Source organism: Uranotaenia lowii, chromosome 2, assembly GCF_029784155.1.
Source record: "Uranotaenia lowii strain MFRU-FL chromosome 2, ASM2978415v1, whole genome shotgun sequence".
NCBI lineage: Eukaryota > Metazoa > Arthropoda > Insecta > Diptera > Culicidae > Uranotaenia > Uranotaenia lowii.
The window spans coordinates 108,026,491-108,052,084 of NC_073692.1; the positions used below are offsets into that span (position 1 = coordinate 108,026,491).

A 25,594-nucleotide genomic window follows, 5' to 3' on the forward strand; every position below is an offset into this window, starting at 1 on the left:
AGTCTTAGGGAATCTAGTGGTGAGCTTAAATTTGAATAACTGTAAGGATTACTAATTCCATGAAAGAAAAAAAATATGATTTCACCACCAGGTTTAATTTCTCTCTGGTTCGTCCAACAGACTGAAAACAGGCCAAAATTTATGCCGACTAGTTCAAAACGTTGTCCATCGTTGAAATGTACAAAAACGGGGGATCAAACCGTGCTTTAAACCAGTGGTGAGCAAACAGCGGCCCGCGGGCCGCTTGCTGCCCTTGAGACCCCAATATGCGGCCCACGAAGCGTTTCGAAAATTGAATTAATTTTCCATTTTTTTTCCTGTGATAGATCGTTAATTATCATAAAATACCAGTCAATAAACCAAAAATAGTTGATATATCGATGACTTGTTCAAATATGCACTTCACGTGTTTTTGTTTGGATTTATCCCACACTCATTAAGACTCGTGACTTTTTTTTTCAAAAATTTAAGTATTCAATCGGTTTTTCTTCAAAGGGTAAAATGCAACATTATAGTCAGAAACGTTGTATTTTGGTATTTTTCTAATTTAAAATACAGTATTCCTAACTATTCCTTCAAGGGTTTCCTATTCAAAATCAATAACTAATACCAAGTCGACGAAGGCAAATAAAAGTGTCGGAGGACTACTGTTCAGCACATAATGATGAGTTGTTTTAAATTCCTGTCATAGGTACAGTTGTATGATAAATTAACTCAGCAGATTTTTTCTTGAAAACATGATTATTTTATTAAATTGTACGAAAACGCTTATTTCATTGGTAATCAAATTCTAGCAAAAAATTAAATCATTTAAAAATGGAATACTTTTGCGTATTTAAGCGTATATGACTTTCTTCGTTTTGCTTAAAAAACATGGTTGAGCAATTGAAGATTTCATATCGACATGACTAAGCATTAAAATTGCCGGAAAAAAATCTGTGTTCATGATAAATCCCATAATTGTAATTTTTTATTTGAAAATCTGTGAAAATGTTTTGTGATGTTGAATGTTGAAAATTTAGTGTTTTCACTTCGAAAATATCAATTCCTATTAAATACGTCAAGAAATATTCTTTAACTAGCGTTAGAAATCCTATCCCAGTAGCAGAAAATTAAATTTATAATATTTTTTAAAATAATAAAAACAATGAAGAATGTAAACTCATGGACAAAATTTACTTCGGAATCTGTGAAATTATTGGTATTCTTAGGATTTTAGCAAATATCATCATCATTTTATGTAAAAAAAAACTCACCTATTCTACAAAAAAAAGCAGGGCTTCGAGGGTAAATTTAAACAGTGGAAAGACTTTTTGGAAATCCGCGCAGAAAACCGAAATTTTGATTAGTGAATTTGAACAATGATTCAACGTCCAACGCTGAAAAGACGGTTTCAAAAATGAAAAAAATATTTCACTCTTTTTTAAGTTATTGCTGTTAGGTACTGGATAGACAAAGCTCCAGAAAAATTTCGAATTGAAGTAAAAAGAAGGTACCACCCCGGTTTAAACAAGAAAGATTTTTATATGGAAACGAGAAAAACGTGTTTATGCATCGTAGAAAGATCTTAAAAAAAATTCCGTTTTTAGGGAAAATGTGATGTAAATTATACGAATGTGGACTATGATTGGAAGAACGAATGATTGCAGAGAAGTTCAAATTAATTGAAAAAAAAATTAATGCATTCCAAAACGATAACAATCCCTGATTTTGATTCAGTGACGGACATAATCAATTTCAACTGCATACAAAAATGATGTCAAATTTCTTTTCGAATAATGTCAAGTAAATGACCCATGAATTCGTTTGTTTAAAAAAAGCCAAACATTTGTATTTGTAACGAATTAACAGTTATTATCTTTGTTTTTTTTTTTTAGTGCGGCCCGCCGAGAATATTTTGAATTTAAATTGGCCCGTTGGATAAAAAGGTTGCTCACCCCTGCTTTAAACAGTTTGACAGCTAACGGAGTGAAATTTTGAAATCCATTCTAAGCAAGCACCTGGCAAATCTCCAGCAAAAAAATTCTTGCCAAGTCTTCTCTGGATGTTCCGGAGAAGATAAAGGAACCAAAGTTTAAAAAAAAGTGAAGCTGTAAATCCGTGAGTGGTAAATAATATTACATAGGGTAAATGTACCCGACCTTGGCACCTAAGGCATAGTTTACCCTTTTTTTCGACATTCGTACCTTCCTGTTGAGTGCACCATATAACATCCTTTGAAGAATTTACTTGCTAACTTGCTTAGAGCTCAACAAAAATATGTTTTCTCTATGGAACTTTCATTAATGTGAGTAAAATGCATGCAAAGTACTCACTGCGGTGCTCCAATTACTTGGCCGCCGTACCAATTGTTTGCCGTTTCGATGATCCGATTCTTGGCCACCAGCAAAGTACAATAGATCTTTACCAACAATGCTCAATTGACAGTTAACAGAATCGTTGGCTATTCTGAATATATGGCCACTGACAGAATGACGTCAGCTGAGCGTAAAGTTCTATGCGACGATGGAACACCGGGCGCCACTCATACAACAAAAAGGCTTTTGAAAACATTGATGAAATTTGGTTGAAAGGGAAGCACAAAATAAGCTTTCATTTCAAAAAGTCGGAAGTCCAGAAATTTCGCAATGCGATTGCGACACATAGGGTTATTTTCACTACCAAACAACTGTCTTCATATTGTGGAGTTTGGCTTCATAAAGTAAGAAATTGAAAAATTTCTTGAATGGTATTTTAAAATGTTGCCCTTTTGAATTTGTTAGCTGAGATTATGAGCTTCTAGCAAGAGCCATCTCGAATGCCAGGGGTGTTGCGCAGTGGTTTGACACGCTAAATAGATGTTAGAATCTGAACCTTGCTAAAACATTTTTTTTTAATTCGACTCACATCAAATATTTTAAGGAATAATTGGAAAGCAAACGATATTTTCCTAAACTTAAAACTTCTGTTTCCATGAAAAAATTAGAACAAAAATCCAAAAAATTAAATCTGAGTAGGTATATGGTTCCCAAGCAATAGAAAACGATTCCAAATCTCAATTAATTATGTATTTTATATACTAAAGTCATAAATTGCCATCGATTTAACAATTTTTAGATAAGAAAAACATCTTAAGTCTTGTGAGATGCTTAAGTTAAATTAGTTTTTTTTTTAATATTTCGAACCACTGTGTTCTGTAGGAGACCACGTGGCTTTTGCTCGGCAGATTGCAATGCAAATGCTGTTTGCACGCATACCAATGTACCTTCGATTCATGGTTCCCAAATAGCGATTTTTGCATTTTCAATGCTCGGATATGACTTTTAGTTAGTCGAATCACTTATGTTCTCCAACTTATTTCGAAGCATAAGTTGATAGCAACGGTCTTATCATACAGCCCAATTAGTATGAAAACATTTAAGCGTAGTTTTAAATGAAGTTTTATGGAAGACATCATCCCAAAAATACCTCTTTAACGAACTTGTATTTTTTTTCAGCTTCCAACACTGGTGGTGTATTTCGATTGAAGTTGCATGCCCAGAAAAGGAACAAAATTAGTTTTAAATTTTTATTCAAAACCTAAATAAATATTCACTCTTTAGTCTTTCTAGTATTTTTGGATTTTTGGCCGAGTTTAACTGTAAGCATGAGTATTTATTGAAAATTTTTCAAATGAATGTCCGCGTTTGAAATCGCATGTGAATTTAACAGTTGCACTAGAAAGGTGAGTTCATCTGATTTTCATACGGTGATTTCCAACATAATTTCCTCGGATGCAGATCGAAAAAAATTTACTTCTTTATTAAAGTACAAACAATCAAAAAATTCGGTATGCACAGATTTGAAACAAATTATTCTCTTCGCAATGAAAATATATTCAAAATTTTTTAAGCTCAATTTGGACCTGAAAAACATGAAAAGACATGTTGGCATGCCAAGAAAAGGACCATGCCAAAATAGGGCTCACTTACCCTAGTATCTACCATAAAAAGCTAAATATACATTATACATACATGAAAAATTCCTCTAATATTGACAGTTTTCCTTTCAAAGGACTTCTATAGTTCTTACAAAGATGATATTTTTGTTTTAATTTGATTTTGAATCGTGTTGTCATTATGAGAAAATTGTGGTGGAGTGATAATTAGTCAGCGATGTTGTTATTTGCCGAAGGAGGACAATGTGCAAAACTTGTCATAACTTCGATCAAATACATAATTTTGAGTTTATTTTGAGAGAAAGCTCCAAGAAATTGAGAACATCATTCAAAAAATCCTTGATTTGGAAAAGGGAAGGGTCATAGTGTGAAGTGGCGGAATGTACCGGACAAAATTAAAAGTCGATCCACTTCTTCATTGGACCCTAGCTTAAACACCGCTTATTTAACAGATCGCTACCAAATTTAGCACATGTGAACATTTCTAGGTAACTTCACTGTAAATTTTATCAATTTCGATCCATGCATTCAAAAATTTACCACAAAACAAAGTGTTGCATTTGTTTCAAATACACTCCTTATTCTTGTGAGCGACAGACCTGTCCGAGTGAGCCTCTGAATTAAGATGAGTAAGATTCGTCAAATCACGACAAATGGATCGTTTACGATGATTAATAGATTCAATTTACGTCTTAAAAAAAAAGAAGAACAAAATGTTAAAACCTCGATATTGATGATATTTTTGTTGAAAGCTAAAACAGCTAAACGATTTTATAGACTAAAATAATAGTAGGTATTGTATCACCAAATGTTTAGTAAAATGTTCATCGTATTTTTGTAAACTAACAAAAAAACGGGCTTGTGATATAGCTCAGTTGGCAAGTCTGTTGTCTCCTGAGCCGATGTCCGCGAGTTCGAGCCCAAGAGTAAACATCGAACACAGTTGTACCGGATAAGTTTTTCAATAACGATCCGCCAACTGTAACGTTGATAAAGTCGCGAATGCCATAAATATGGTAAAACGACTATAATCGAAACAAAAAAAAAAAGTAAACTAACAATACTTTGCAAAGAATTATTTGTTATTGCCAAACTTATCGAAAAAAAAATTTCAATTTAAATTTAAGCTTAAAGTTTTTAAAGCACTAAATCCAATATTTATATTGATGAAATACACAAACAGTTATGCTGTACCTATCACCCAGCAAAATATAGCTCCCACATGTTTCTTTTTTAATTTGAGCCACTTAGCATAAGCGTAGAATGTGCGATGATTTTATTGCTTCCTGAATTACCGCACCGAGTTTTACTTTGTATGAGAAAAGATCCAGAAAATCAAGATGAGTTGGAAATTAAACTGTAATTTTTGGCTGTTGTGTGTACTAGTAGAATAAAGCTTAGTTCTTTTAGAAATGGTACACTTTCTTTTGCTAATAGCTCGTTTACTAGTAATCAAACATTCAAAACTTTGAAAGCATTTTGTTGCCTGTGAAAAGTACTATTTAAAATTCACACGTTTTTGCGATATTTACGATGCAAGAGAAAAAGGAAAAAATAATTTTGCACAGTTTCCATAAAAATCTATCATTATCAACTTGACGGCTGACGAAACCGTGGATTATTCAAAGAATTACTGTGTGTAAGTGGTGGAAAAGTAGTAACAGTAGTAGTAACACTGTCAAAAATGTCCACAAAGTTCAAATCAAGCATTAGAGTGGAGCACATGATCGAAATCTACGGCATCAGGGAAATCAAGTCTCATACCAGCATCTTTAATATTGAACAAGCGAAAAACTAAGGGTAGATCGCTGAAATGTCCAAATAAAATTTCTCCGATAAGCTGAAAGTGTTGCCTAGTAATGAGTCATTCAAACTTAATCTTAAACAACAATTTTTTGTTAGTTCCAGAGCTCGAATGCTATTCAGCCGTTAACGAGACCATGGGACAGATGATTTCTGATGAACGACAAAACTTTGAAATACCTACCCTACTTCAAACAAATTCCAGCGTTTGAATCTTTTGCCATGTCTGCTCGTGGCAAGGTTCCGAGCATAATAAAGTGTGTATTTGCTGGTTGTGTTGTAAAAATATAATGATTTGCCGATATTCTGCTCCTGTGGAAAAAATCAACAATTTTCAAAACGAAAACTTTGGTTTTCCATGTTTTTAAAAGCCCAAAAAGAGTAATCATGTAGGTACCCATCGCAACCTACGATCTAAACTAACCGATTATACTTTAAGTTTAATCTCATGATGGTTTAACTGCGTTATTGCCATATTTTTCCAGCAGAAATTCCATAAAAAACTTTAAATTGGCTCAAAAATAATCAAGTTTTGTTAATTTCAAAACAACTACAACCACTAAATTACCCTCATTAAGTTTCAAAAGAGAAGTATTGGACCAACAAGCAGCAGAAATTGAAGGAGGAGGATGTAGCCACCTAAAATACAGATTAGACGAAGTATAAGTTTAAAAAACTGATCAATATCAGACTGGAAAAAGTGTGCGCCAGCCGATGGGAGGTACGGTACCAAGAATAAAGTATATTTTGTCTTACAAAAAACGGAAAAAAAAATTTTTTTCAAATTTTTTCATGAATTATCATAAAAATACCTTCATTTCCTTCATAGAAAGTATTAAGATCAAACGAACAGTTTTTGAGATACACGCATTCGTAACTGTCCCATTTCTAAAAGAACTAAGCTTTAGTGTAGTGAACTAGTAGCTTTCTGCACCTTTTAGTCAGTTAACATTTTATAAAAAAATATCATCAAAAAGAGGAGAGCTCCAAAAATGATTGGAAATAGGTATTTTGAATGCAAAACTTACTTAGCTCCATGTCGTGCTCCTGAACCAAATCATCTTCCTGGTCCAAATCACCATCGGACTCCGTTCCCGAATCGTGACCGTCGATCTGTAAAGAATCAAAATTTAAAATAATTATAAACTGATCAAATTTTTTATTGATGGTTTCCGATGACAGAATGTATGAAACCCACTCTTTTAGAACTCAAATTTATGAGCCTTTTTCATTTGCTTTATTCTGAATAAATTCAATTACACGTTAACGATTTGGATCTTACTCCATTTAACCAGTCACCCAAGAAACTGGTTATTTTCGCCGAGAAGTTGCTGAAAACCGGACACCAAGCCTCCAGAACTGCTGACTTCGGCGTAGAACGAAACAAACGAGAACCTTGCCTTGCCATACGAAAGAATCGAACACCTTCTGTTGAGTGTAGGTATAGAATACCTACTCCTACTTCTTACAATTCTTTATCTGGTACCCTACTCCTCCTCGCAATGAAGAAACACGTTTTGCCCCGATTTTTTTTCTCGCTCTCTAGAAAAACCAGAACATAATAGTTTTGACCTTCACATCATATGACATTCACCATTGACGGGCTACGCGGCGCGCGAGTAAAATAACTTAACGTAATTAGCAAACTCTGACCCGTTGCGAGTTGAAAAAAAAAACTTGGTTTGCGAATTCGTATAGATGTTTCCGATTTTATTCTAAAATTTTCAAAATGTTAGACGGTAAAAAAGGAAAAAGGAGGTACCATTTGAACATTCAAACTAACCCTAACTAATCTAGAAAATTGATTTCAGTGGAAAGAGGTTTCCGTTGAAGAAATAAAATACTTCATATTTCACACTATTTTTTTTTGCAAGAAAAATACATACTAGTTTTGACGGTAATCTCATTGAATAATAAGAAGTTAAAAAGAACTTACGCCGAGAAAAAAAAGCTGGCATGGTTATTTGGTTTATACGATAAAAGTTTTTTCTAAGTTTTTATTTGAGAATCTAGCAAATCTTAACAGTTAATAATTTTGATAACTAAACTAACTACTAAGATTACTTCCAGATCTTGTGTTGTTACAAGTTCGCCACTATCGCTTTTTGTCAGAATAATCACGCGATCGATGATTTTAAGGGAATCGACAAGCTGGCAATCGATGACTATGTCAGCTTAAACTCAAGTGTGCTCAACCATAAGCTCATAATAATGAAATGGCACGTAGCAAATTTCATGGTATGATGCTCAAGGCATCTTTTAATTTAAAGTAGCATCAGAGCGAAAATTGCATTATCCTAACATAAACTGTATTGACTTAATGTATAGATTCTACTTATAACTAAGCACCTGTTTGTTCCTTGGTACCGCTGCCAACAAGTCAGCTCACTCTGCTCACAGTCGACGGGGCCCCGGTCTCGAATACTGGTTCAAACGGCTACATGCAGTCAGCTCACTGTGTGAATCAATGAAGGATGCGTGCAAACCCTATGCTCACGTTCACACTAGCACGGCTCTCTTCCACTCAACTCAATCACGGCTATGTCACTTCCTACGTTCCTGTCCTCCTTCATGCATACATGCTCGACTTCGGTACATGCGATCCCATGCGTTCATGCGTAAGGCTGAGCAAAACGTTTCATGATGATGCGGATTGATGATGATAATATCGTGTCTCTCCGATCATGCTCCGTTCACAATCCTTCAGTAATGCACGCACGTGCTTAGTTGCTCTCTGGAGATATGCCTTCCATGTAAACACTGGCGTCGCTGGCGCAAGAGAAGGTAGGAGGTTACCACAGTTGATTGTGTCCACGCAATCTAGGTGATGACGTTGCCGCCCTTCAGGCGTTTCCTACGGGCGTCAGAGCCGATTCAGAAAAAAGGCCCTCTGTCGAGGACCTTTTTCGAACAATTCGAATCCACCAGTTTCCTTGTCTGATGACGCTTCTCCAGATCACGACGTTCACCTAGTTGGCGAGGATGAGGGACCTTCTATGGATGCTTCGTGAGAGTGTAGTTTTCCCAGGTGAGCGACGTTGGTTTACCCTGTGAGGTGGTCGCTTCTAGCTAGATTTTTCTCTCTAACGAGCTCGATGCGATGTTTTTTAGCTATCGCCACCAGGCGATCGGCCTCGGTGTTGCCGCCTGTCTTGATGAATTTTTTATGTTCGAATGAATTGCCGTCCTAGCCGTTACGTGATCTTGGATGTGTAGTCTCTTCCGGATGCTGAAGGGATTATTGAATCAGGTTAGTTCTCACGTAATGCCTCCAAATAGCTGGAGGTTACCTGTTGTTGGTGTACTCTACTGGGATTCCAGAATCCGCTTTCTTTTAGCGGAGGTTCCCGCTCTGTCGGCTTTATAAACTTCGTGGTTGGAGTCGCTCGATGTGTGGTTTCTCTCTACATCAGCCAAAGAGCCATCGGAAAAAGATTGTCTCGCTTTGTCCCTAAAACACCCTACAACGTGAAACGTTTCTTTTAGGCATAGTGCGTCGTTTCATTCATTGAATTTGCGCTACTTACAGTCGTGCGATTGTTGGGATCTCTTTGACCGGAATTTGGTTCACCAAACAATCTAGCACAGGTTTTATCACAGCAAATTAGCGACACTTGATCGGCATGAGTCGAACTTTTTGGCGGAAATGATCTTGATAGATGTAATGACAGTTAGTGTGGCGCGTGAGTGTTGGTTGATCTTGTCGGTCCAGTGGTATTCCAATTTTTTGATTATACAGTAATGTTTCTTCATCTCGAACATGTTGTTATATTTGACTGAAAACCAACGTACTGTAACAACTCCGATTTTATCCCGAAAGAAATTTTCGGGAATATCAACAAATTCCCGAAAATTTCGCTAATGTTGGTTTATCCTCTTCTGTGCTTCGCTTATTGGCTATTACTGATTTGACAAATTATTCCATATTTGGACTTCAAATACAGTTTTCTAAGAATTCGAATGCAGTTTCGCTTATGTTATAGAACTTAACTATATTGACTGATTCAACAAAACTTCCAATCGTGGACCTCGAATACAGTTTGCAAGACGATGCAATACAAGACTTACTAAATGGTCATAAGATTTGCTTGCTCTCACAATGATAGTGACATAAAAGCAAGATTAGATTTGGTTTCCATGCTGCGCAGTATGGTTTAAACTAATTTTGGCTACTGGCTTTTAGTCTTATAATTAATTGAATTTTTGCAGGTTTTAGAGATTGGATTTTAGGCTACTTTGCTATCCATGACAGGATTTGTTTCATGTAATCTGTATGAAAATGCTGTGCTTCTTGGAGTGCTTATTTTAGGTTGAGCAGGTTATTTTAATTGAGTTAGATCAGTTTTGTGCGTGGTGCAAAATTTAATTTTGAGTGGAACTGTAGTTGAAACTTTGTTCTAGTCTGGTTAATTGAGTGAGTTGTTTTGGCTACTACCATAATTGGCCAGGTCGGGACCTGTTACCGGGTTGCTAGTTAAATTATGGAGCATATTTTCGTGGCGTTGAGCTTTTTGGTTAACGTTTTACTGTGTACATAGCTGGTATATTTCAGTCCTCCTTGATGTCTTTGGCGTGATAAACTCCGGTTTTCCCGCTTTTTATGTCTTCTAATAAGCTGCGTGCCCGTAAGTCGTAACGTTGTTTGCTGGTTTCGTGGGCTTTCTTGATGCGAGTCAGAACGAACTCCTGGATGTTTTTGATGACCTCAAACCGTAATCCTTGGGTTTTTACTGGATCATCTACCGTGTTGAGATTTGCCATGGGATAAGCTTCTGTAAAAAGGATATGGTCTCTTCCGAAATTGCAATAGTGTGGACTGCAGCCTAATGTATCATGCTTGGTCGTGTTTATTGCACACACTATTTGTTGTAGGTGCTGGTCCCAGTCACGTTGGTCCACGTCTAATAGAGATCTAATACAGGTGACTAGGGTGCGATTCGTCCTTTCCGCAGCATTACACATGGGAGTATAAAAAGCTGTCTTCATGTGTGTCACTCTGTATCTTCTCAGGAACGATTGGAAAACCTGCGACAAGAATTGGGATCCAGAGTCGGAAACGATGATTCTTGGGGTCGAGAAGCGTAAGAACACGTAGTTTTCCAAAAAATTAACCATTTGCTGCGCGTTTGCAGATCGAAAGGGTTCCACGATTACAAACTTTGTGATCCAATCGACCACGACGAGCAGTACGCTGAAACCTTTTCGAGATCTGGTCATGGGTCCAACCCAGTCTACCGAGATCAGCTCCCAGGGTAGTTTTGCAGGTTTGGGGTTGCCTAACGTAGGTGTTAGAGTGCAATTCGGTGCTTTGGAGGCTTTACAAATTTCACAACTTCTGATGTATTTTTTTATGTCTACTGACATGTTCGGCCAGTAATGGTCTCGTTGTATCTTTTGAAAGGTCCTTTCGTATCCCAAGTGTGCTGCCGTGGGTATGTCATGAAATCTTCGCATTATCTCCGGTCTCTCCGGTCCAGGAACGACTTTTTTCCAGCGATGTGCTCGTCCTCCAACCTCATTAACGATCGAACAATGTTTATACAGAAATCCTGCCACGATACGGAAGTCTGGGAAGCTATCCTTGTCAATGCTGATTTTCTTCCACAATTCATTGTACCATGAATCCGTCGTAGAAGGCGCAATCACCGCTGAAATATTGTTTATCATTTCAATTCGGCTCAAACAGTCCGGAACTATGTTTGCGCTTCCTTTTCTGTACTTTATATCGAAGGAGTACGCGTTCAGCCTCAGGATCCATCGAGCCAGTAGTGGAGTGGGATTTTTCATGGTTTTTAGGTACAAAAGACTGGAGTGATCGCAGAAGACTGTGAAGTGAGTACCTTCAAGATATCCTCTGAATTTTTCTATAGATCTTATGACGGCCAAGCATTCCCGTTGGGTCACGGAATACTTCCTCTCTGCGGGAGACAATTTCTGCGAGAAGTAGCACACGACTTGTTCTCCTTTGCTAGATTCTTGTGTAAGTACTGCACCAATGGCCATGTCACTAGCATCACAAGCAACTGAAAAGGGTTTTGAGTAATCGGGCGTGGTTAGCACAGGTGCTGAGGTTAGCTGATTCTTCAGAGTTTGGAAAGCTTTCTCACAATCTTCCGACCATTTAAACTTCGATTTTGCCCGCGTAAGCTCTGTAAGAGGAACTGCTGTCTCCGAAAAGTTTCGTATGAAGCGTCGATACCATCCACACAAGCCGATAAACCTTTGGACTTCTTTTTTGGTCGAGGGTGTCGGGAATTTGCTGATCGCATCAACTTTAGAGTCATCCACGTGCCAGCCTTTCTCATCAAGAACGTACCCAAGATAATTCAGAGATTTTCTGCAGAATATCGATTTCTCCGAGTTGATGGTTAATCCGGCTTTGCCTAATCTGTGTGCTATCTCCTTCAGATGGACCAGATGCTCTTCGAAAGTTTCTGTGGCAAGGATAAGGTCGTCAAGATAGACGAAAACTCGTGGTTCCAAGTCGATGAAAATGTGATTCATGACGCGGGAAAGTGCTTGACTTGCTGTGGATAATCCAAATGGTACAACTTTAAATTGATAGTGACCGCGCTGTGGGATGGTAAAAGCTGTTTTTGGTCTGGATGATGGCTCTAGAGGTATTTGCCAGAAGGCAGATTCTAGATCTATAGACGAGAGAAATTTGGAACCACTCAGGTTGTTCATTATAGATGCAATGTGTGGGATTGGATAGGCTTCCTGGACGATTATTGAGTTCAATTTTCTGGCGTCGAGACAAAGCCTCATAGAACCATCTTTCTTCTTAACGGCCACTGTTGCGTTATTCCACGGGCAACACATTGCTTCCTCTATTACTTTCAATTTCAGCATACGATCAACCTCCTTGTTTAGGTCATCCAACACGAACTTCGCCATGGGATAGTATTTCTGTTTGAAGGGCGCGGCACTTCCGGTGTCAATTGTATGCTGATATATGTTTGTCAGACCTAGTCTTCCGGTGTTTTGCATTGTCGGAAACTTCGAGATTGTTTGTTTAAGATCCTGGATTTCAGTCGGAGTAAGAGAGTCCACTATGTCCTTGTTAACGTTCGATGAAATTGTTACTCCACACACCATTGCCCGAATGCCAAACGCTTGCCAGAAGTCCATGCCTAATATAAAGGCTTTTGGCATGGATTCGATGAACAGAACCGGTAGGGTTTGCGTTTTGTTGTTGTATGCTATTGGTAGATATGCAAAGTAGGATACTTGATGAGGGGAGTTGTCAACCGTTCGTACTTCTCCTTTGACCGGGTATTTTGTCAAACCGAGATCATTTGAGATTTTTGTTAGCTCCCCGCCAATCAATGAACACGTAGCTCCACTGTCGAGTAATCCTCGAAGAGTTCGACCTAGGACGGTGACTTCTGCATATGGACGGTTGTCCGTATTGATGGGGTTGATTAGAAGTGATGCAATTTCTCGAAAGTGTGGTAAAGCAGCGATGTTGGGGATATTGTTTGAGTTGGAAGAGTTCTCCTTCCCCTCTAAAGGCTCTCCCTTTTCCCGTTTCCCGAAAAACTCTGGTGATTTTCTGGTGCTAGCTGCCTCCATCTTGCTTGACAACTCTGACAGTTCCTTGTTGTGCACCCCTTTCGGCCACAGGTGAAGCAGAATACGAATGTTCTTGGGTTTTGGCACATGAGGTAAGTATGTCCTGGGGTTTCGCACTGCCAGCATGTGAGTGTTATCTTCGTTTTCTGACCATTTGTATTCGTCGAGTCCTCTGAGTATCTTGGGTTTCTGTTGAAGGGTCCTTGCCTCAAGTGTAGAGCGTTGATGTTCTCAGTAATCGTCAGCACGTCTTCCTCTGCATTCATTGCCGTTTCTAGTTGCGTTAGTTCTCTTTCCTGATATTCTTCTCGTTCTAACTCCGATTCCTGTTCTATGACACTGTTTTCTAACATATTGACTTGTTGTCGACCAATGTTGCGATATGGCAGTTGTTGAGCAGGCGAGTTGATCCCGGTTATCCTGGTATTTTGAGGTTGGAGTGGTTTGTTCCACGGTGGACGATACATTGCTGATGGTCGGTTTTTCATGGCGTACGATCGGGATACTTCAAAGTCTTTACAGACTTTCACTAGTTGCTGCACCGTTGTAACCTGAGACGCGGCTGCTATTGGCACAAATTCGGTATTCAAATGGGATTTTATGATGAATAGCTTCTCAGATTCTGGCATCGGAGGTTCGATGATTTCGAAAATTGATAACAAATCCCTGTAGAAAGAAGTGAACGATTCGTTGGCTCCCTGGAATCTTAGGTACAGATCTTGTTTGAATATCTCCGAATAATATGGTGGCAGGAATTCCTTTTTGATTTCCAATTTGAATGCTTCCCATGTGTGGAGATAGCGATACGTCCTGGTGTACCATTCGAATGCGCGACCTTTAAGCAGTTGCTTAACTGATCGCAGCAGCGTGGTGTCATCCATGCCTTCGGTTTCCGCGTACATTTTGATCTGGTTAAGAAATTCGCCTAGCTTCTGGATGTTGTTTTCTCCTCCGTACTCTTCTATTTTCCATCTATGTAGTGGTTGGGAAAATCTGCTTGGGTTACTATTATCTCCCATTCTGCTTTGTTGGGCAGCATGGGCATTAAGCGGCGATGTCAACCCGTTAGGATACGGTTCAAAAGCTCCTCTTCTTACAGCATCGTGGGCGTAATAATTTTGATACGTACCTTGTCTTTGGATCGAAATTTCATGCTCGAGCTGGAAGCGTCTTTGCTTCTCTTCTTCCAAGCTTTGTTGAAGTTGTCCATACTGCATTTGTAACTGGGCAAATTGTTGTATTTGCTCTTGTTGCTGACGTATCAAATTTTGAAACTGGGCGTGTAAAGTTTGGTCAGCTTGCAGGGGATGTTGTGACGAATTCAAAGGTGCTGGTGTTGTCGGTTGTTGCTGTTGTGTCCACGGTTGGCGATCCCATTGATGCGGCTCTTGCAGTTGTTGGAATTGTTCTTGGATTAGTTCTTGTTGTTCTCGCTGCTGTGGGAGGTTTCCTTGCTGTTCCCGTTCCTGTTGTTCCGGTAGCACAAGGTTCCTTTGTTGTTCCGCTCGATTGTTATTATGCTGTTGACCCAGCAGTACATGTTGCTGCACCACCTCCTTTATGCTCGACTGCAAATTTGAATGTTTGAGTCTATCTAACGTTTCCTTCTCCGTGGGCAGAATATCCTGATCTCCTGGCCGCCCTCCTACGTTGGCAGGTTGTTGTTGTCGTAAGCATTCTTCTATCCTTGTCAGTGCTGCCTCTAGTTTTGAAATTGTTTTGTTAGCGTTCGTCGTTATCATTGAGTCCTTTATCAAAGCCAGACGAAAGCGGTAATGCAACAAACGTGAGCGATACTTTTCCAAATCCGAATATAATTTTTGTCGAATAGCTGTTTCTACCAAGTGAACTATAGGTGATATTTTTGCTTGGCAGTTGTAGATATTATCTACATCTGACATCACATTCGTTGAAGATGTTGGGATGTTCTTCTCCTTGGCTTCTTTGTCGAGGATCGTTTTCAGGTTTTTAAGTTTCACTGATCGGTGTACACTTAAATTTGGCCTCACTCCACGCAGTGCCAGCTCAAAAGTAAGCTCATCATCTTCTAAGTGGTTGATATCCATCATGTCACACAATTTCCACGCACTTTAACCGTTGACAGAACTAGAACGTTAATTGTAATTTCAACTTATGTGGGTTTATTTCGTTGGGCGCCAATGTTACAAGTTCGCCACTATCGCTTTTTGTCAGAATAATCACGCGATCGATGATTTTAAGGGAATCGACAAGCTGGCAATCGATGACTATGTCAGCTTAAACTCAAGTGTGCTCAACCATAAGCTCATAATAATGAAATGGCACGTAGCAAATTTCATGGTATGATGCTCAAGGCATCTTTTAATTTAAAGTAGCATCAGAGCGAAAATTGCATTATCCTAACATAAACTGTATTGACTTAATGTATAGATTCTACTTATAACTAAGCACCTGTTTGTTCCTTGGTACCGCTGCCAACAAGTCAGCTCACTCTGCTCACAGTCGACGGGGCCCCGGTCTCGAATACTGGTTCAAACGGCTACATGCAGTCAGCTCACTGTGTGAATCAATGAAGGATGCGTGCAAACCCTATGCTCACGTTCACACTAGCACGGCTCTCTTCCACTCAACTCAATCACGGCTATGTCACTTCCTACGTTCCTGTCCTCCTTCATGCATACATGCTCGACTTCGGTACATGCGATCCCATGCGTTCATGCGTAAGGCTGAGCAAAACGTTTCATGATGATGCGGATTGATGATGATAATATCGTGTCTCTCCGATCATGCTCCGTTCACAATCCTTCAGTAATGCACGCACGTGCTTAGTTGCTCTCTGGAGATATGCCTTCCATGTAAACACTGGCGTCGCTGGCGCAAGAGAAGGTAGGAGGTTACCACAGTTGATTGTGTCCACGCAATCTAGGTGATGACGTTGCCGCCCTTCAGGCGTTTCCTACGGGCGTCAGAGCCGATTCAGAAAAAAGGCCCTCTGTCGAGGACCTTTTTCGAACAATTCGAATCCACCAGTTTCCTTGTCTGATGACGCTTCTCCAGATCACGACGTTCACCTAGTTGGCGAGGATGAGGGACCTTCTATGGATGCTTCGTGAGAGTGTAGTTTTCCCAGGTGAGCGACGTTGGTTTACCCTGTGAGGTGGTCGCTTCTAGCTAGATTTTTCTCTCTAACGAGCTCGATGCGATGTTTTTTAGCTATCGCCACCAGGCGATCGGCCTCGGTGTTGCCGCCTGTCTTGATGAATTTTTTATGTTCGAATGAATTGCCGTCCTAGCCGTTACGTGATCTTGGATGTGTAGTCTCTTCCGGATGCTGAAGGGATTATTGAATCAGGTTAGTTCTCACGTAATGCCTCCAAATAGCTGGAGGTTACCTGTTGTTGGTGTACTCTACTGGGATTCCAGAATCCGCTTTCTTTTAGCGGAGGTTCCCGCTCTGTCGGCTTTATAAACTTCGTGGTTGGAGTCGCTCGATGTGTGGTTTCTCTCTACATCAGCCAAAGAGCCATCGGAAAAAGATTGTCTCGCTTTGTCCCTAAAACACCCTACAACGTGAAACGTTTCTTTTAGGCATAGTGCGTCGTTTCATTCATTGAATTTGCGCTACTTACAGTCGTGCGATTGTTGGGATCTCTTTGACCGGAATTTGGTTCACCAAACAATCTAGCACAGGTTTTATCACAGCAAATTAGCGACACTTGATCGGCATGAGTCGAACTTTTTGGCGGAAATGATCTTGATAGATGTAATGACAGTTAGTGTGGCGCGTGAGTGTTGGTTGATCTTGTCGGTCCAGTGGTATTCCAATTTTTTGATTATACAGTAATGTTTCTTCATCTCGAACATGTTGTTATATTTGACTGAAAACCAACGTACTGTAACAGTGTATGAAATTGTGCGTTAACAAAAAAAATTGAATAACGATTTCGTATCAATTGATGTTATTGAAGAGTTTTTTTTATTCTCACAATAATGAACATCTGAGCTAATCAATAAATTTTCTAGTGGTTTCTTGTGCTGAGATGCCCTTAAATTTCAGCAAGAGGTGGTTGAAGTCCAGGCGGTAAGCCGTTATATCTTTTCCCACAAAATAAATTTTTACGGCTTTTTATTTTTTAAATTCATAAGATCTTAAGAATCATAATCATAATCATAAGATTCATAAGATTTGATTTGAAATAGAGCAACACCTCCCTGTGGTCTGCTCGAAACTCAAAACCTTGAGCAGCACTGGTCGCTTCACCAATTTGGCTGTAAAGTAGCGGCAAGACCGAAGCAATCGACCACTTGCTCGCTCCCCTGGAATCCTGAGTCGATGGGTGGTGATCAGCGATGCCACACATACCGATTTTCCGGTATTTATACCGATTTTTGGCGAAATAATTGACCAAGAACTACTGATTTCTGGCAAAACATACCGATCTCATAACGATTTTTGTAAATTCGTTAGGACAATTTTATTCTTCCAAAATACAACTAAAACTATCAATTTTCCATGTTTATTTTTATTTAGAAGCAATGTAATCCTATTAAGCCAGCATCATCTTTGTCTTCTATGCCAACTGTCTTGAGATCGAATCTTGATTATAAAATAACATGGTAGATTAGAGATTTTAGCAGTTTGAGACGTTTGTAGATCATATCTTGAAGCTGTATGTATAACACTAAGTAACCAAGATAAGTACATGCTCGGAATATGGTACAAGTCCAAAAAATCAAAAAAAATCTCCGAGTGGCAAAGAATATAAGAGCATATTTTGAATAATTTTGACTGATTCCAAATATTCATTTTTGCTCTTGTTTTCGAGCTAACTTGTGAAGACAGGTACCTAATAATTCATTAAATAAATTTGTGCATTTTTTTAGCAAAGCTATAAAACATTAGGTATAAATATTTTGGAAATAAAGGTTTTCCCTCTATAATCCACATTCCCGAAGACCAAGAGTAATTTTGATTTGTGAGAAAAGATTAAGCACTGAAGTTTCTTTTTCTTTATTTTTTCAAAACCTGCAAAAATCGGGAATTTTGACGAAATTTTGGAGAAAATTTATACCGAAATTTATTTTTTATATTTAACGAATTATAAGTCGATCAAATCGTTTTGCAGTCTTCAACCAAGTTGTTAAATGACTTATATTCCTCTATATGAAATATTCAATGACTTTGTCGAATGGTAACATAAACAGTTGTCATCAGAGTTTTTCTAATACCGTATACTGGGGGAACTTTGATCACCGGGGTAACTTTGATTAACATGAAATTTTTGCGATAATCATCATTAACTAAGTCTAAAGTAAAAATATCTGAAAACTGTTTTCTACGTTTGAAAGCCTATAAACTGAGTATCAAATAGGCTGAATTTGGTTAGTAGTTGGAGATTTTTTAACATTACTTAAAATGTATGTAGTTTTAAAGTTTAAAAAAAAGAAGGAAATCTTCGACTACTTTGAAATCATAGTTTCATTCAGCTAAGAGGTTCTTCAAACCTTTGATTATTAGTAAAAAAAAACAGTTTTTTCGAAGACTCAAAAACAAAAACCTTTTCTTATAAAATGATAACATTTAGAAGAAAATGGGTTATTCTATATGAAAGTTTAACTTTTTTCCTTTGTATAGGTATAGATTTAGAGTTATTTTTATGGTTTGGATATTAAAAAACGGAAATTTTTTAAATGAAAAAGCCTGAATAGAACAAATGTTCCAATAAAAAAAGAACATAAGAAATGTGACAGGACCTAGGGAGTCGCATGATGGTAAATTTAACTTTTTGAAGGCCAAAAAAAATTGAGGAATGTTTAAAAATTTTGCGCCTAAATGTATGCAACAGCATTTTCCATCATTTGAGCATTTTTGTTATTGAAAGAAATCGTTAAAAAAATCAATTGAGTCCAAACAAAATATTACTGTTATACAATAATTTTGAAGATGTTAAAATACGCTAAAACCATAGTGATCAAAGTTACCCCGAAACATGAAATCCGATTTTATAACAAATATAACATTTAGTTATAGCGACTAATGTCGTTTGAATATTCTGCTATCAATGATCATGCTTTGTACTGTAAATTTAGTGTTACAATAAAGCAACCCCTTCCAAAACATTAAAAAATGAATTAAACGTGTGATCAACATTCCCCCAGTTTACGGTACCTTAAACTGTAGAATTATTTTTTTACAACATTTTATCTCTGAATCAAAAACATCTAGACTAGATCTGAATTCATGATTGAATGAAGGATTATAAATTGATTCAAAATCAGCTTTTAGATTTCGTTTTGATTTATTAGTAATTAAATATCGATTTTACCCAAAACTGACCAATTTTCAAATTTCTTCTCACCATATAACCAAAACTAAATGTGATAGACAAAATCTGACATATGTTTTGAATTCAGGACGCCAAAATCAGTTATTAAAACAAAGGCACCATAAATGATGATCATACCGAAGTTTGAAATTTTCATACCGAATACTGAAGTTTTCGGGCTTAAAAATTCCGATTTTTATGTGGCATCACTGGTGGTGATGAGAAACAAGAGAGCTCAATAGGAGGCAAGAACAAGGCATTGAAATCTAGAGAGAGTTTTTTGCATTTGGAGTGGTAATGATCAAATTCCACAACTGCTTCACAAATTGCAATAATTTGCAACAATTAGCACATTTTCACTCTCTCTGAGTGTTCCGGTAATTTCGGATCTATTTGAGACGGATTACTATTTTTTTGCAGCAGTATAAATCAGCTCAACTGAAAGTGTATTAAATCTTTTAGATGCTTAAAATATTTGTTAAGACTAAGATTACTTACAAATTTTATAGTTAACCTTATCTCCTTAGGCTTTTACTGACAGGATTTAATCTTCCCTTGATCTTCTTCTCCAAACTGCCTTAAATCAACCTAATTTAAATTTAGAAATTTAGTTTCCTTCTTTTAATATTGATTTGTTATTACTTACAATGATTGTGTCTATTATGCACAGCGGAGAAGGTATTTTTATCTGATTGATAATTCTGACTTCTTTGAGGTTATGTTTGATCTGTTAATCAAACTAACTTGCGAGTTATTGCATTTAATGCAATTTATCTTAGCTGTATCAGGTAAGTATTTTGGTAAGTATTCAGGTAAGTATTTCAGGTAAGTATTAAGGTTATTATACTCACAGTTTCCTTATTTTAAATTTTCAGGTTTGGGCTAATAATTGCCTAACGTGCCAATTCGATCTCCTCGTGTCCTATATTCGCAAGTATTTTTAGGGGATATTTTTATGTTTTTATTATTTGAAAGTGATTATTACTAACCGTGGATGATACTTCTAGTAGTAAAGCACTTTGCAATTAAAGCCACTGATAATCTTAAGGATTTTAACTATATTTTTATCTAAATCGCAAGCCTTTTACACCAGGTGGTTGATTTTCAGCACTCAAACTATCTATCTTGTTATTTGGTTAGTTCTACTTCTCCCCAGAGTTGCCATCAAGTTTTGATGGTCATTCTTAATTGACACATGGCTATGGGCTGCCTCAACACTGAGCACTGGTTCTTCTCATTTGAACTTAAACCCTCTAATTTTCTCTAACAAATTTAAACAAATTGCCACAAATTCAATCATTGGCTGTACAATTTGTGTGATCATTGACGAATTTTCTCCCTTAATTTCAGTTCCCCGGACAAGAACACATGCGAGCAGGGTTGTCTATATTTTTTTTCAAAATTCAGGGACATGAGAAAGAAAAATCAGGAACCGAAAATTTTGGTCGAAGTGAGGACCTTTTTTTGGTCGTCAACCTACATTCTAACCTCCATGTTATTCACAAAAATCAGGAAAATCAGATTTATTTCCAAAAATCAGGGCCAAACAGAGGCTTACCAGGTTATCAGGTTGGGCCTCCAAATATCAGGCAAATCCTGAAAAATCAGGCACATTGGCAACCCTGCATGCAAGATATACGTGTAGTGTATCGATGGAAGGTCCAGCAGTTGACCGATGGACCTTGACTTGTTCGCTCGTGTCGGTCGATTCTATCATGTTCACCGTGGTGTAATTTTCAAACGCGCCGATATGTACTGAAGCGGAGATTGCGGGTTCAAGTCTTGTCGGTGAGCCGTTGCATCTTTTTCGAGAAATTCAAGATATTTACGGCTTATGTTCTTCCTTTTCTTTGACCCGCATGTTTCTCTAACACTTTCCATCACCTTGAAAATGTGAAAATATCTATTGGAACGTTAATCTATGTTGAAGCAACCTGTTTCGTCTTAGAAAGCTTTTGTTGGTTGTCCTGAATATATTTTAAAAAACAAAGTAGGTGATCGCCATAAAAAAATCACACATGTTCAAAAAGATATCCATTTAGCACTAACAATCACATACAAATATTCTCAAAGCGTCCTTTCTTAATCAATATCGCAACTAAATCATATAGGTACATTTAATGTAGAAAAAAAAACTCTTTTAAAATCATGATCACTTTTTACTCAATCAAACATTATTTGTACGAAATTTACTTCAACCATTAAAAACAACAACAAAAATGATAAATTTACTGTATCACTGGGTCAGAACAAACTACCTACTGGAAAAATGAAAGTTCATCTGAAAACTATTCAATTTAGCTGAAATTCAACAGCAATGTTCGGGAAAGGGTGGATTGCAATCCCAGTAAATATGACTGTGGAAATGTTGAGACACTCTTATCCCCAAATTACGGTCATTTTTTGGCTCAATATTGTATATTAAACGCACTATAATAAAAGTTATATTTATGAGTAAAGTGATAATTGATCTAAAAAGAAAAAATTTCTTACACTAAATGAAGATAATTTAGTTGTTATTAAGTTTTGAACCCCAGCACCATCTGGTAAACGGTTTAATTTCGATCGAGGTTTGATTGTTTTCAACGACTTAGGCTAAGAGTTCACGTTCAATTAACAAGTTACCACATTTATAGTTGTTAGAACCCGGTTGTCTTGAGAAAAAAAAAGGAGGAAAGCATCGTGAGTTGAGAAGAAGAAAAATGATGGTTTCTTCGAAGAAAACAAGATGATAATGATTTCCGGTTCAATTCAGATTGATCCACAAAAACCCGCAATCGACTTCGTTCAAACAAGAATGTCAAAAACAACCGGATTCAGATGGCTTTGTTTATTTATGCTCTTGGCTATGGATGTGGCCACCAAAAAGAAATTTAATCAATTCCGTTGAATATATAAACCTATTAGACAGCAGTTAGAAAATAGTTAAATACCATTTAAATAATTGGGCAAAAAAGCTGCTAAGCCCCGAAGAAATTCAATATCTCCCCTCAAACAAAATCAAAATCTTTGAAAAAATACTAACCTTAAGTAAGAATGTCGGGAGAATCGATTCGACATAGTTTCAAACGCCGGACGAGCTAACAAAAGGAGATGTAATGCCTTTTTAACCCCTAATTCCCCAGTATTTTGTAAATAATCCAGATAAAAGCTGCACTTGAAAACTTTGAACAAAAACGGAACTATCTTGTGTGATTTTATTACGTGGACTCGAATGAAGGCGTTTTGAGCCACCGCACACATAAAAAAATGCAGTTATCTTGTGTGATTTTCAAATCCTAAAATGCTTTCACTAAACTTTTTGAAAATGTATGAGAATTGAGGGTAAAACAGCCATAACTCCACAACCCGAAAAAATTGGGAAAAATGATTAATTGCTCAACTTTGGTGTATAGTTTCCCGAAATCGCTAGACCCTTCATTGAAATATGAACGGCACCGGCGCTTAAATGCTCTTGTTAGGGCGGAAAATTCATAGCCCACATGCAAATTTGTTGCTGCGTATAGCAGCAGTGCTACTTATTATTAGGAAGCAACCTTCCAAGTAGCTAATTTTATGACAAACTCTCACGAAACCAACCACCAAGCCGGGAACAAGTTTCGGATGTAAACGCCTCTAAAATAACACCTTCAACCGGAACTGATTCCCGCGTACGATAACGACCTAGGCCAAACACAAACACAGTCAGCAGGCACGCAATCTGGCTGGTTTGCCGGATGATTGTTGGTGGGTCCTGGATCAGGATTACTTGAGAGAGGATAAAGAAAATATTCAACATTTAAACAAGTTCCTGGGACCACAACACGCCATCAACAAAACTGATCCACATCCAGAAGGGCATAGGACTATTTTCGTGAAAATCATTTTTCATCATGCGATCCTTTGTCCCAGGACGAAAACGGCGACGAAGCCAGGCCAGACCCGGTTAGATTCCATCCGTGTCACACTCGTTTATAAATGGGAAACAAATAAACTGTGCGGCGGCACACGCGGATTAAGGAAAATATTATCGTGGGGACAATATTGTGGCCAAACACACACACAAACAAACTCCCACACGCATGACAAACACTGGCTGTACACTTTCACCTATACATGGCCACTGATTGTCACAGGCTGAACCAGGGAGCTGAGCGTGTCCTGGGATCATTAATCCTGGCAGGTTTTATTTTTTTCTACGTTTTTGTTATTTCTGTTTGCTGCAAGGCGCGAGTGAACACAACCAGAACCTTCCAGGACCTTCCGGCAGGACCATTGTTCATGTGGGATGAAAGTATACCTATGTGTGTGTGTGTATTTGTAGAGGTGTATTTTCGACCAAAACGTTGACACGCACCATTGATAAAAAGGGAAAATTCACCCGATGTGCTCTGCGGAGGTCTCCCCTCCTCTCCTAACCGGTAAGAATGGGCATTATTCAAACAAAAGGCATGATGGGGATTTAAATGAAAAAGGTTAACATTAATGATCCATGGAATCTCTTCGGCACAAAAGGGTTTTACATTTTTGAACATCGAAAACATGTTGAGTTGAACTGCATTTTTGATTCCGGGAAAATAGAACAAGGTGAAACACTTTAGCACAGTAGGACAGTTTCAGTTGTAAGTATTCCTTATATAAAAATACATCGACTGTTCTCAATGGAACAGGAATGGAATTTTTTTTTTTCAAATAAAGACTCTTTTGTATAACTTTTTTTGTTTTCTGAAGTTTAACCACAGACTAAAAGTTTAACCTTCAAAATTACTCAAAATTTTTAATTTAATCGAAATTGTGCAGGGAAAATTGTTGAATTTGGAGGCAGTCTTCTTTTATATATTGGCCGCAGCCCATGGTGTAGAGGATAGCCTTCAAGTCTTCTAAGCCAGCGGGTATGAGATCGAATCCCGGTTCCGGCATACATAGTACACCTTCTGTGGGTTGGTGGTTTTAGCATTTGTAATATGCTAGCCATCATATCCTCGAAAGATGTACGCTTAGAGTGAAGAAAAAGGAATCTCTTCGAGGAAACATCAAGTTTCATTGAGATCCTGTGTGTGTTTATGTTCGTTTTTTTTTTATATATAGACACTCATATAGACCACTTGTTCAGGATCGCCCCTGATGGCTTAGATCGATAGCATCAGATTTTCTTTACCGAACAAAAACGCACTCATTCTCAAAACATTACAACAACTTAAGTGGACTGTATTTTACTTCGATAGACTAAGACTTTTAACAATTATGGACTTCTCACAAACTATGGTCCCCTTGGACCTCTGACACTGGCCATTCCGGCCTCTGACTCTGGCCACTTAGGCCTCTGATTTTGTTACCGTCTCCGCTGGTGGTTGGCTGGGAAAAGAGACCGAGTTAAGGATCGACGGTGGCTCGATCCTTCGGAAAAGCCTCTTAATGTCCGAGGAAAACCGATGATTTTGGCGCGCATTACCGCCGTTAATGCGCGCAGCATCGCCATGTTGCTACTGGGTCATTTCGCTTCTTAGGGTGGTTCATGGTGACCCGTTCGTTCCAAAACACCACTCATTTTGTCAATCGTTATGAAAAATTTACCGATTTGCAGCTTCCACGGATCGTTAGCCAGGTGAGCGCTAAAGAGTTGGTTTGGCTATCCACAACAACAAAAATTCAAAATATCTTCCCGCAAGCGGTTCAAATATTTTGCACACGATTTGACCACCGTTTTTTGTTTATTTTAACGGTGGGCAGCTATTTTATCTTATAGAAATTTAGTCATGCCAGTTTATTATTCAGCTACCTAGACAAACCATAACCCGAAGTTTCATTTTTTTATCACTTCCTTAATCGAATTTTCGGATAGCGTTTGATAAAACCTACTAGATACTCTTGGAGTACTTGCAGGATTACCCACATGAACTATGGTCGAATAGTAGACTTTTTTCGATCCTGCCCAAAAAATCTGGTCAATGAGCTTCTGCATTGGGCGCTATCTAAAAACCCCTTGACAGATTATTACCAAATTTTGCACATTACA

The 25,594-nt window shown here is 38.0% G+C and overlaps 1 protein-coding gene across 3 annotated transcripts in view; it reads right to left on the reverse strand.

The window, feature by feature from the left end:
• The window catches only part of LOC129745796 (protein lingerer-like), a 159,981-nt gene that overhangs the window by 96,533 nt on the left and 37,854 nt on the right, over window positions 1-25,594 (reverse strand). For all 3 annotated transcript variants that reach the window (XM_055739142.1, XM_055739141.1, XM_055739143.1), the window contains exon 2: window positions 6,748-6,832. In XM_055739142.1, coding sequence (XP_055595117.1) covers window positions 6,748-6,832 — 85 coding nt within the window. The remainder of the gene's footprint in view (window positions 1-6,747; window positions 6,833-25,594) is intronic.